Source organism: Lygodium microphyllum, chromosome 2 (genome assembly GCF_053477565.2).
Source record: "Lygodium microphyllum isolate KBCC chromosome 2, Lygodium_microphyllum_v1.1.10, whole genome shotgun sequence".
NCBI lineage: Eukaryota > Viridiplantae > Streptophyta > Polypodiopsida > Schizaeales > Lygodiaceae > Lygodium > Lygodium microphyllum.
In genome coordinates, this window is record NC_141136.1 from 6,016,034 (window position 1) to 6,029,566 (window position 13,533).

The 13,533-nt window shown below is 41.8% G+C and overlaps 1 protein-coding gene across 1 annotated transcript in view; it reads right to left on the reverse strand.

Annotated features, from left to right (window-relative positions):
* Positions 1 to 2,644: 2,644 nt before the first annotated feature.
* LOC148039439 (protein CASP) overlaps positions 2,645 to 13,533 on the reverse strand; it is a 69,409-nt gene continuing 58,520 nt past the window's right edge. Inside the window, exons 11-19 of the mRNA XM_087690660.1 lie at positions 4,698 to 4,826; positions 4,479 to 4,598; positions 4,122 to 4,187; positions 3,913 to 4,020; positions 3,678 to 3,821; positions 3,480 to 3,581; positions 3,321 to 3,400; positions 3,041 to 3,133; positions 2,645 to 2,952 (exon numbers count right to left, since the gene is read on the reverse strand). Coding sequence (XP_087546786.1) covers positions 2,865 to 2,952; positions 3,041 to 3,133; positions 3,321 to 3,400; positions 3,480 to 3,581; positions 3,678 to 3,821; positions 3,913 to 4,020; positions 4,122 to 4,187; positions 4,479 to 4,598; positions 4,698 to 4,826 — 930 coding nt within the window. The 3' untranslated portion in view covers positions 2,645 to 2,864. The remainder of the gene's footprint in view (positions 2,953 to 3,040; positions 3,134 to 3,320; positions 3,401 to 3,479; positions 3,582 to 3,677; positions 3,822 to 3,912; positions 4,021 to 4,121; positions 4,188 to 4,478; positions 4,599 to 4,697; positions 4,827 to 13,533) is intronic.

Sequence of the window (13,533 nt, forward strand, 5' to 3'; positions counted from 1 at the left end):
CTATTTCTTCTTGTCTGCTCCTCCTCTAAGAGCAAACTCACCAACTGAAGGAAAGTAAGTGGCTATGGAGCAATCCTCATGTTGAGATTTAAGGCTATATGAAAGGCCAAGTATGAGGGCAGCAATGAATTCAATGTAGTAGATATCATCCGTGCATCTAAGTAATACTCATCAACATTCATAAGCTGCTCATGCAAGTCCTGAATTTTATTTAGGTGATCTTGCATAGAATCACCCTCATCCATCTTCGTTGTCTCAAGCTATTTCTACAAGAAAGCTTTCTTCAAGAAAGAGACGTGGATCTCATTCTTACCAACAAACATCTACTCCAAGGTCAGCCAAGATACTTGTGAAAAAGCAATAGATTGAATGTGAGGGATGATAGACTATTGAACGACCAATGGAATTAGCGACAAGGCTTGTGCATCCCGTGTATTCCATGCCTTTTGTACTAATGATCTTTCAGGAAGTGACTGAGCTGGAGCAAGTTAAACCCGACTAAGTTACCCGTTGTCCACGTCCTCCTAGAGGAGTAGTAAGAGCCACAACTCCGAGCCTAACTTCTTCACTGTTGACATATTTCAAAGGTTCTTCCAATCAGCACATTCTTTATCATGGACCATAGTGAATAGTTATTATCATTCAATATGTCCTTAGATACATAGGTCCCTGATCTGCCATGATAAACAATGTTGATCGAAGAGCAAAAGAGCAATGTCCCAAGCTGGACCAACTTCGAAATCTCAAAATTTTCAAAAAATACGTGAAGTAATTTATTATAATAACGAATTGAAACACACTATCAAAACAATTTGAATTGCACATAATCCAAGGTGTAATAAATGCTCAGTAATACTATAAAAGCAAGTCCTCTAAAATTCTTAACAAATTTGCCAATAAATTTTATAATAATCGTATTCCAAAAACGTATTGAGACTAATTGTGCTTGTCCAAGCAAAAGCCCCTTCCCCAAAAATAAATCTGAAATAAAAAATAATTTAAAAATTGTTGTATATCAATTTCTCAGTAATTGTAAGTTAATGTGGAGGCCTAAGTTGAAGGCTCGTAGCACGTTGGAGGTCTACATAGACGATAGGCGCTGACAAGTAGATCACAACCATACCAGTTAAGGACAAACAGACGCAAGGGATGGCATCCAAGTCGCAATGAGAGCAGTCAAACACAAGAGTGTAGACAAGCGTAAGAAATTAGAATGTAGGGCAACGCAACTAGCAAAGTTGCATAAAGTACTGTTGGACGGCACACAACTGGTACCTGACGACGCAACACAAGGCACAAGGACAAGGCGACAATCAAGTGCAAGAACAATGGTGCAGCAGACGCAGTGCAACTTTGGTTCATACAGACACTGTGCAGCTCTGATGTAGGCGAGCGTTGGGCAACTAACAAGGATTGCTAGAGCAAGGCGTCTCCAACTGGAGTGACAACTTCTGATTCACTTGTCAATTAGTGTTGCTAACGAGCAGCTGACTAGGTTCAAGCCAAGCGAGAGTAGAGAGAAATCTGAGCTTAACACAACTTTGATACCAACTGTGAGACCAAGAGTGGATCGAAGCTCAGCTGAGAGTGGAGTAGACAGTGTAGAGTGTAAGCATGACACCCAATGCAGTAGACTTAAGTATAAGATAAAAATACAAAGCACAACCCTTGAACCTTAGGGTTGTAAAAGGATGTTCACCTGAAGTGTGTAAAACATGGTAAGTGTCCAAAACTATATAACATAAACACATAAAATAAAGGAAATAAATCTTTAAAAAAAACCTCTTGTATGCAGAGTAAAAAGTGTCCCAGTGTCCTACTGAAGATCATCGGCACTCCTCTGTGAGCGTAAGCGTGAGTGAAACCCAACATTTTGAAAGAGAGATGAGTTTAATTTTCTCTATAAGTTGCCAAAATTTGAGAATAGCCAACTTCTTTGGGTGCAACAAGACCATTTGAGAAAAACCTTTAATAATGATTTAGATGGTGAAGGAGACTAGACTAGCATGTCAAATTCTCCTTAGATGTTTAATGACGGTTGCTTACATGGTATTAACTCCATACACATAGCACATGATGGGATTCTTTTCCACAATGTGCCTATTGGTTTGCAACCCCTTCACTGTAACAACTATACCATCTCCCTATATTTTGTAGATTTCTAACTTTTCTTCATTCTCTTTTTTCCTAAGAAAGATGTTACCAAATGCCATCGTAATAGGACCCTCCTTTGTGACCCTATCAAGGAGCACCAACACTGTCAACCTATCTCTATTCCATTGCATGTGTTCTTAAACTTTCAACATAAGAGCCCCACAATTAGAAACCTCTTATGTAAATACCAATTAGACTTCACATTTCTGTGTTATGTAATATATGTGTGTGTGTGTGTGTGAGAGAGATGGAATTATTTGATCTTATGTAAAGCAAGTTTATGCACAATGGCCTAGAGACATCTTCCATCTTATAATCATGTAATCTTGTACTTTTTTCATAATGAATACAATTACCTATTACTGAAAAAAAAGGAGAGAGATGATTCTAGACACTATTAAATGATTGATGCTGGCAGCTCCATCTACATAGCACAATTAGGAACCTCTTGATGAATACCAATTAGAACTCATATTTTTGCATTGCATTATCCATGAGAGAGAGAGAGAGAGAGAGAGAGAGAGAGAGAGAGAGATTATTAAATGATTTAATGCTGGCACCTCCATCAACATACCACAATTTCAAATAGTGATGTACAATAAAAGGGTCCTTATTTGTAACACCAGACCAGACATTTGCCAAACAAGCACGAGGACCCTTGGTAGATCTACAAGCACGGGTGAGAGGTTTTACATCAACTGTGTTCCATATCACAAGGTACTTAACCCAGGTGGGGGAAGGGATGCAGTTGTGTTTGTTGCCCAAGCATTTTGTTGCATTGTTGAACCAGTGCTTGCCCTGTATATTTGAACACAGAAAAGGTTCAGCATCATGGCAGTTAAAGGAACTAATCCTCTATAATACTGATCAGCATACAACTACTTACACATGGAAGCTTAGTGCAGACATTCGATATAAGCTTGTGAAAACAAGGAGATGAAGGCCTATAGAGTAGAAAAAGATGAATGTGCGGGCATATCTGGAATGATAAATGATGCAACAAATTAGCAATTTAGATGGCATTACTTCCCATAAACCATGTCCACATAGAAAATATATAATAAGCCAAGTCCCATAGAAAATATACATCTGAAAGCTTTTGTTTCAAGCCAAGCTTCAATTATTTGTCATGTAGAAGTTTCAGAATAAGGTTGTGGAACACTTACTTATTTCCCAGAAGAAATCGACCACTGGTTAATGTGATCTTATCTCTCAGACCCAACTCCTTGTAGCGTCGCTCTTTTTCCTGCAAAAGTCGAGTACACATTCAGAGAGAAGAATTCAAAAGATTTGGTCAGTACATAATTGACAAACAAGAGGATAACCTTTTTGGAGAATGCTGTGAATGGATTTATATCCTCCTCGTACATTTTTCTATACTTGGTCTCCACATCTGAGCCAAACCCTGCCTCTAAATCATCTCCTCGCTGTTGAAGGATAACCACAGAATCAGCAATTAGATGGAGTTGGTTTATGGATATGTCTAGATGGTTGATCCTTGAATCATCAAAGAGATCAATTACCTTCTTGGAGCCCCTGGAGAAGGGGCGGTCCTGTGTATAATCTTGAATGTAGCGTATCTTCTCATACAGCTTTACATTATCTGTTTTACTTTTCTCTAACTCTGCTGCAAGCAACTTGTTTTTATCTTGTAGATGCCTCAATTCCTAAATATTGTAATAAAAACTCAGTTTTGAGCCTCTACACAACGAAGCTTCCCTGAATCCTTACTATAATTGAGCAAACAGATCAATTCACCTCTTCTGTTTCCCTTAATCGTTGCCGGAACCTGTCCCTTTGACTACAAATGACTTGTAGCATAGAGTTCTGCTCTTCATCATCTTTCCCTTGCTTCATTCCACCGTGCTGCGCAAAGACATGATTTAGCCTGAAACTAATCTGCACAATAAGATGACAAGAAGCAGCCTATTTCAACCTTTTGTTTATAAATAGGCAGATGACAAAACCTCAGCCAGCTCAGGTAGATCCCAATCATCCACCTTGCTTGCACGTTTCTCCAGGGAGTTATAACCCTAATCAAAGAACAGACAAAGTTTGAGGGCTCAAATCAAAATTTGACAATTTTTATTTTGTTGTAAGTAAAAACAATTCACTGAAAAGCTCATATGAGATCAATGTTTCTACCAATCAAGTTGGCACAGCAGTACACTGTGCATAGAATACCTTCAGAATTCACTGTGCATAAAATCAAAATTTGACAATTCTTATTTTGTAGTAAGTAGAAACAATTCACTGAAAAGCACATATGAGATCAATGTTTCTACCAATCAAGTTGGCACAGCAGTACACTGTGCATAGAATACCTTCAGAATATCCTCTTCGAGTTTTGTAATAAGCTTTTGCTGTTCCTCTGTTTTAGCTTCAAGTTCTTTAACTCTCTCTTTAGAGAAGTCGCCCTCTTTTATTTTTTCTGCTAATTGAACCTGATAAGTGTGCCCAGTACATCAGCAAAGCATCCATAAGCCAGAGATTGTCTTTGTCTTCTGGAAACTCTAAATCTTCCATGGTGCGTCTGAACATACCTTCAACTGTGTAAGCTCATGCTCCATTTTCCGATTTTTGTCAAGCAATAAGGCCTCAAGTTTACTAATGTCTTCTCCTGTTGTTGCTACCTCCCAGTCTTCAGCTTCAATAGAATTGTAGCCAACTGCCTATACAACTCAATAAGTTCTTATTCAATCAGAAAATGTCTCCTACAACACTTCTACCTCAAAGTATGCTGGTTACTAATAATTTTGTTAACAATGTTGCCAGTTACATTAAACAGAGATTGATACTCCAATGCAATTTAAGAGTAAGAGGACAATATATCAAGAACTCACATTACAGATTTATCCTGATAGCACTCAGTCAAGGTCATGGTAGTTGAACTCAAGAATGTACTAGGATATTGACTCAGACTTAGATCTCAAGTTTAAGGCTGTGTTCTAGTTCAATTTAAACATGAGAAGGTAATTGGTTTAAAATTTTTATTGGTAAACAAAATTGTGTTGATAAGAATTGAAATTTTGAGTTGCCATTTTAAAACAGTACCCCCTACAGCCCATGACAGGAATCTTGAGACTGATTGAAGTCATTCCCAGAACCATTTTGCTCATCACCATGTTTGCGGCAATTTCCATGCGAGAACACAAAATTTGAGGCACAAATGTGCTTGCGTTTAGCAGCAGCCAGCAGGTCATTCCCATCTGCTTTTTTCACATGGAAGAGCCTGTAAGTGTCCAACCTGTCTAGGTACACCAAAGCAGAAAGTGCACAAGTGGCCTATCTGTCCAGAATCTATGCATGCTCTATGCAGAAGATGCACTTGCAAGTAGCAAAATGCTGTAGGAAAAGTCCAGCAATAGTCCCAATAGCAAAAGGCAGGTCTCTCCGACTTGCAACATGAAATAGCAAGTGTGAGCAAAAATGCATGCCTATCTTACATGCCCCTTAGACCTCAAAAGGAGCTAGATGTTGCCTAGTAGCTCTATGAAGCTCACGAAGATAGGCTAGGGTTTGCATTGAGAAAACACGGAATGTATGAATACAACTAAAGCACAACTCAAACAATAACACAAAATGCAAATTGCAAAAACACAAACACAAACAGAGCAGAAAGAGATCTCTAAAGTGAATGAATCAATAATGTAAATGATGGAAAGAGTGTACAAGATGCTCAAAGGCAGAGCAATGGATGTAGTCATTGTCAGAGTGCAACGAATGCGAAAGTGTTAAGGACTAGTCTAAAAGACAATGAACATGAGACAAAGGGGGAGAGAAAATTTCAGAAATCTGCAGTCAACAAATGCTGAAATGAAGAGAGCAGATATACAAGGTTTGTCGATGTATCTCCTCGAGCCGCGAATCTCTCCCACCAACACCTAAAAAACAAGTGAAGAGGCCAAGCTTCCATTGGAGCCTAAATAGGAGGAAATAATGCCATAAAATAATGCAGGTGGCCAGCAAAACTGGCCGACCTGATCAAAAACCTGCCGATCGCTGCAGAAATGAATAAAATAATCAGCGATCTCTGTCCTCCAGCTGCCACATGGCATAATCGCTTGCTTGATAAAGTGCCCGTACACTGATTGCTGAAAATGCCCACTAGCTCACACGAATAATGAATTATGCCCTCCGAGAGTACCTCCAAGAGAATTGACTGCACCAATAGTAACCTGAGAAATGCTATTCCATGGGATGAATAATCTCTAACACCCCCCTCTTAGTGTCAAAGCGAAGCAATGCGGAAGTGAATGACCGAGACAAAGAGTGAATAGAGAGAGGAGAGAGAGAGAGAGAAAGAGACAGTGAAACGCAGAAAATTTGCAGTGAAGAATGCTGTATAAGGATGTAGAATTATACACGGGTGCAGAGAGAATATTTGCGTATGTCTCCACATCGAAGATCTCGGTCTCCATCAGCCCTAAGGGCAGTCTCCACGTACTACAGCCTAAAATCTGTGAGAGACAACTAACCAAGAATGCTAGAGACAAAGCCTATAAATAGGCTGAAAATAATGCCTAGAAAATACAGGTCAGCTGTAATTAATGCAGCCGACTGCTGCCACGTGGCAACTGGCCAACTGCCTGTCCAGGTGATGATGCTAACACTTACATCCTGCACGCGGCATAAAGCTCAAGGGTCTAGAGTGCTGTCAGAGAAGAAGTTGAGAAAGCACCATTGTAAAAAAAATCTACAAGATTATCCTCCGTCTAAAAGTAAACCACATCAATGGTCTCATCCAAGATCTTCTCTCGAATGCAATGATATTGAATCTCAATGTGCTTCGACCTAGCATGAAAGAGTGGGTTCTGTGCCAAAGCAATGCAACTCTCATTGTCACAATGAAGTGTTGTAGGACATGTAAGAGGACAGCCAAGCTCTCCTAGTAACCTCCAAAGCCATACTGTCTCACATGTGGTAGAAGACGCCGCTTGATAGTCTCTGCCTCTGTGGAAGAAAGGGCAATAGTGGGTGGCTTCTTGCTACTCCACAAGATAACAACTGCACCCAAAGTGAAGCAATATCTTGTTGTTGACCTCCGTTGGTCAACATCTCCGGCCCAATTTGAATCTATCCACCTTGTAAGAACCAAAGGTGAATCTCAACTACATGTTGGATAATGAATAACAAGATTAGAGGTCCCTCTTAAGAACCGCAAACTCCACATAGTAGCCTTCCAATGTACAATCTTGGGTTCACTCGTGAACTCCACCAACAAACCTATAGGAAATCACAAATCAACCTGGGTGTTCTCTCTGAAAATGATGCATCTGTTAGCCTGCCACTTTCAGTGTTGTCAATCTGTCATCTCCCGGTTGGGAGCTCCTATGAGAGTCTGATGGAGACACGGGAACTCTAGCATTTTAGTATGCATTTCTCTTGTTTTAAGCCCTTTTCCTATGTTTGTCAGTCAGTTTACACCTCCTGCCATTGCTTACCTACTTCCAAACTATCCAAGATGCCACCTCATTATTTGTCAGATTTTCCTATGCAATCGGACTGCATTTATTGCAGCCCCTAGGAAATTTGCAGCAGGTTGGCCAGATTTAGGGCCCTTCTTGCGGGTTGGCTAGATTTGGTGGAATTCAACTATTTATAGCTAGTCTCTCCTCACTTTGGCTATCATCTTTTGTAGGTCGCTCCTCCGACTTTGGGCATTCTTCTCCATCTCTGGTGCTGCTGCTGCCATCATCATTTCCAACCTGATCTGGTGCTCTTATTGACACCTCAAGCTGCATACTGGGACTAATCAATCCTTCCGTTTGTATTCATTGACACAATGAAGTGTCGTAGGACTTGTCTAAGGACAACCAAGCTCTCCTAGTAACCTCCGAAGCCATACCATCTCACATGTGGTAGAAGACGCCGCTCGATACTCCACCTTTGTGGAAGAAAGAGCAATAGTGGGGTACTTCTTGCTACTCCACGAGATAACACCTGCACCCAAAGTAAAACAATATCGTGTCCTTGACCTCCATTGGTCAACGTCACTGGCCCCCCAATCTGAATCTGTCCAACCTCTAAGAACCAAAGGGGAGTCTTAAGTACCTGCTAGATAATGAATACCAAGATCTGAGGTCTCCCTGAGGAAATGCAAAATCCTCATAGCAACCTACCAATGTATCATCTTGGGTTCACTCATAAACTTGGCCAACAGATCTACAAGAAAACGCAAATCAACCTAAGTGCTAAGAAGCCAAATCAAGGACCCAATCAACTGCCTGTAGTAGGTAGCATCCGCTGCCAGAGAATCTGCATGGGTCGTAGTCTTTTAGTTCGACTCCATAAGAATAGAAATGGGCTTGCACCCCTCCATCTCAAATGTGGGCAAAGCTCCTGCACATACCATTATTGGGAGATGAAAATCCCCCTCGGAGTCTAGTAAATCTCATGGCCTAAAAAGAAATGAAGAAGGGCCGGCCCATATTCGTCATCTCGAATACCTCGTGTAGTGCTGCCTTTGTCTCCTTGACCTTCCAGGCATGGTCACCTATCAAAATAAAATCATCCACATAAAGCATGAACATCATGTGCCCTTCGACTAAGGTGTGGACATATAACCAGGGATCAAAAGAGGAACGTCGATACCCCAAATTCCCTTGGAGAAACAAGTCTATCTTCTCATTCCAAGCACGTGGAGCTTGTTTGAAATTGTAAAGAGCCTTCTTCAATCTATACACGTCTATCTCATGAGGAAAAGCTAGGAGGCTGCTCAATATGGATCTCCTCCTTCAAATCACATTTAAGGAAGGCAAACTTCACATCAAGCTGATATGTAGGTGCAAAGGTGTCATGGAAATCCATCCTTGGCCGATGTGTTAAGCCCTTTGCAATGAGTTGCGCCTCGTGCTTATCTAGAGTACCGTCACTACAATATTTCGTCTTGAAGGCCCATTTGACACTAATCATGTTCCTATGATTGGGCCAAGGCATAAGATCCCAAGTGCCATTCCGCTCAATATCATCTAACTCTTGCTCCGTAGCCTTCTTCCAATGTTGTGACTGCAAAGCCTTCTTCATGGAGAGGGGTTCTCTATCCTATATGGCACCGGTCATCAAACAATAGTTAGTACAAACAAGTTCAGTAGCATGTGTCTGGTTCCTTTGAGACTACTACAACCCATCCTATGGCTGCCACTCCTCACGGACTCCCTCAATCCTTGAATCACAGAGTGTGTATCGAGCCCAACAAGGAGGAGGCTAGATCTCTTCTAGGCACGCACCATTTGCTAAAGTCTATGGAACATCCACTCATGGTGGCTTAATCGGGACAGCCGGTGGGAAAGCAATGTCCTCGTCCAAAGATGAGGCATCTCCATGAGACGTTGACTCCAAGGGTACAATCGTTGGCGCCAAACTATCTCCTGTATCTCCAAGCACGAGGTGCTCCTCACCCCCCTCTGAGGCTAGAACCTCAACTAATAAACATCTCGACTCATGTAGACATCTCACTTAACAGAAACGTACAAACAATAACCCTAGGACTGTGAGTTGCCCACAAACACCTGACTTCGGGAAGCTGCTTCAAATTTATCACATTGTGTCTTTGGATATGGACATAAGCATCACACCCAAAAACCCTAAAATAAGAAACATCTAGCTTAGACCCAAAATAAGCCTCATAGCGTGTCATACAAACAATGGCTAAAGTAGGGAATTGATTAAGCATGTGGATTGTAGTAGCCACACCTTGGCCCAAAGACACTAAGGTGTCTATCTATGCTCCACCATGGTACAAGCCATCTCAATCACACTTCAGTTCTTCTGCTCCAATATGCCATTTTCTTGAGGTGTGTTTGTATTTGCAAACTCCTGTGGATACCATAATCTGCACAAAACCTAGCAAGCTCATTAGAAACAAATTCTCCTCTCTTATCCTATCGTAACGTCTTCAGTTTCCAGCCTAATCGGTTCTCCTCAAAGAGTAACCAATCCTTGAAGTGGGAGAAAGCCTTTGACTTCATCTACAAAAAGTAAGCCCATGTCATCCTACTGAAATCGTCCACAATCAGCATGAAATACAAGCTCTCTTTAAGGGACTCCATCCTCAAAGGTCCACAAAGATCTGTAGAAACAAGCTCCAAGGGTGCTAAAGACCACCTCAAAGCTTTACTCAAAATGGCATCACATTGCTATTTTCCAAAAATGCAAGATACACACAGATACCATCTCACTACAATGTTCAACGAACAAGCTGTCCCTAGAAGCCTTCCAAAGGTAATCATAATTTAGGTGGCCAAACCGAGCATGCCAAAGCTCAGACTGTGATTGAGAGGTAAGAAGAAGAGAGGTCAAAGCAAAAGGAGACCTTAGCTTATAGATTCCATTCTCCTCATAACCGAAAGAAAGCACCTATCTCGATCCACGATCAAGAATCCGAAAAAAATCCTTGTCAAACTCAACCAAGAGGCTGAGGACACAAACCTTGTGTACCAAAAGCAAATGGTAATCCAAGCCTAGCATATAAAGCACCTTTGAGGTATGAACACCACCCTACCCATCTGGAAGAAGTTGTATATTACCCCTCCCTTGAATACGGACAGAAGAGCTATCACCAATGAGAATCTGTCTATGCGAAGGCCACAAATGTGCAACATCTACTGCAGAGTCATGTAGCAAGAGGCATCACTCTCAATAATCTAATCACGAGGATAAGGGGCGGTCAATGCAACATCACAAGCCCTAGGGGATCAATGCCTCAATCACCTCCGAGTGGAGGAAGGCAGCTGATGAGGGAGCAACCACCACTCTTGTCCTTCTTCTTTTAGTCCTTCCCCTTCTTCTGAGAGGATTGATCTATCAATGCCTCCGATTTTAAAGTATTATATCCTTTCAATTGCTTCTCCTAGTCCAAAACCATAGAAACCAACTCTTCCCAAGGAAGAATCTATGACCGCCCTGGAGCAATCAAGGCAAAGTAAAATGCACTAAATCGGAGAAATAACTGAGGAAAAAGAGTTATAGCCATGTCCTCTGAGGTAATCGCCTTCCTTGTGTTTTGGACCTACGTCTGCAATTGCTAAAGCTTATTCACATGTTTCCGCATAGAAGAAGAATTGTTGGGACTTGAAGTCCTCATCTCAACCTCCAAAGGCACCCATGTCATCACGCTCATCCAATTATACATCTAATCAAACTCTAGCCATGTATCCTGAGCCACGGTCAAGTACTAGATGTGAGCAATGACAGCTAAAGTGCACGAGAGAAAGAGGAAATAACGAATGTGGGCATTCAGTTTATCCCAATGCGCCTATATCTTCATCAACTCGGCTTTCTCATCTGAAGAAAGCCTAGAGACATCACGAACTGTAGGACGGTCTATAGCCTCAATCATGAGCTCCCCTCATAAGACTCCACAGTGGCAAGCATCATTACACGCCGTATGCAGCAATTCTCCCCCATCAAGCTTTCGATCTGAAGAAAGAGCCGTGACACAAGAACCTTATGGTCCATAATAGCCTGAAACTCCAAGCCAGTTTCTGTCGACATTGTAAATAGAATGACCTGCACAAAAACAAGGGCAGCCCCCTTTGACTCCTCGCACGATGCCGGTGCCAGCAAGGACTTCCTTCACTCATCCTCAAAGAGTTTCGCCCACCGGAGGTCATGAAAACTCAAAATCTGCAACAAAAGGCTGAAAACACAGCCTTTCCTCCATTGATAGCAAGGACCTGCAAAAAACAGCAACTTCACTCCTCCATGCACAACCTATTCACTGCAGCCTCCAAAGGCTGAAAACTCAAACTTTTGTCGCAAAGAATCCTCCCAATCAAATTTTCCCACAAAGAATCAGCCCACAAGTGAGTGGAGCAAACTAACAACTAGGCCTAAATAGAAGGAAATAAATACAATAAAATAATGCATGCAGCCAACAAAATTGGCCGACCTAATCAACAAATTGCCGACTACATCAATAATGAATAAAGTAAACAATGATTGATCCTTCAGCTACCACATGGCATCATCTCCTACTTGATGGAACTCCCCATAACTACGCTTGCTGAAAATGCCCATTGAATGACAGGAACCCTCTAATAGAACTGATTGCACCAATGGTAACTTGAGAAATGCCAGTCTAGGGGATGATTGATCTCTAACATGTATCAGTGGATTGATCAATTTTTCTTGGACAGTGGCTTCCATCGATCAAATCATGACCCCAACCTTTATTATGAGGCTACAGAGAACAAGTGTGTCATGGTCATCTTGTATGTTGATGACCTCATGAGTCATTATCACAGGGAGCGACACACAAGAAGTTGATCGGACATGAATGATATTGGACCAAGAGTTCGACATGACAAATGTTGGGATCCTATACTTCTTTCTCAGATTGGAAATCTATCACAACTACCACAATGCAATTTTATTTCCCAACACAAGTACATCTCTAGGCTTCTTTTGGAGTTTGGTATGGCCATATGTCGGCCTATTTCTTACCCCATGGACCCCGAGTCCAAGTTATTCGCAGCAAGCGATCCCCTTCCCAATGCTACCCGCTACAAGTGCCTTGTTGACTCTTTAACCTAGCTTATCCACACTTGGCCGGATATCTCTTTTGTGGTGGCTTTGTTGTTCTCTTTCATGAAGACTCTAACATAAGCTCATTGGAGAGCTGCCTTGCACGTGTTGCGCTACTTATAGGGGACACAATCCTATAGGATTATGTATGAGGAGGGGGCCACTCTTTCCGGATGGAGTGACTCTATTTGGGCAAGTGATGTGGATACGAGGCGATCTACTACAAGTAATGCCTTCTCCCTTGGATCGAGAGCTATCTCTTGGAGCACTAAGCAGCCTACTATGGGCCTTTCATCTAAAGAGGTCGAGTATTATGCAATCGAGTCATTTTGGCTCCGACTGAGATTAGCTTTCCATAGACAAGATCTACAGAGATGCACGTGGACAACCAAAGTACCCTCGCTCTGGTGAAGAAACTGGTGTTTCATGCTTGCACAAAGCACATCAAGATTTAGTACCACTATGTTCGAGAGCGGATCATGAATTCTGAGTTAGCGGTGGCCTACTGTCCTACTAAGGACAATGTAATGGATCTCTTCAAGAAGCCTTTGCCCAAGGCTTCTATGCTTCATCACATGAGATTGTCCCAAGATCTAGGAGGGGGTGTTACCCTGCCACTTTCAGTGTTGTTAGTCTGTCATCTTCTGGGTGTGAGCTCCTATCAAGGTCTAACAAAGACATGGAGCACTGGCATTTTAAAATGTATGTTTCCTATTTTAGGCCCTTTTCCTATGTTTGTCAATCGGTTTACACCTCCTGCTACTAGTGCCTACCTGCAGCTTCCAAACTGGCCAAGATGCCATCTCATTATTTGTTGGATTTCCCTATGCAGTCAGACTGCATGCACTGCAG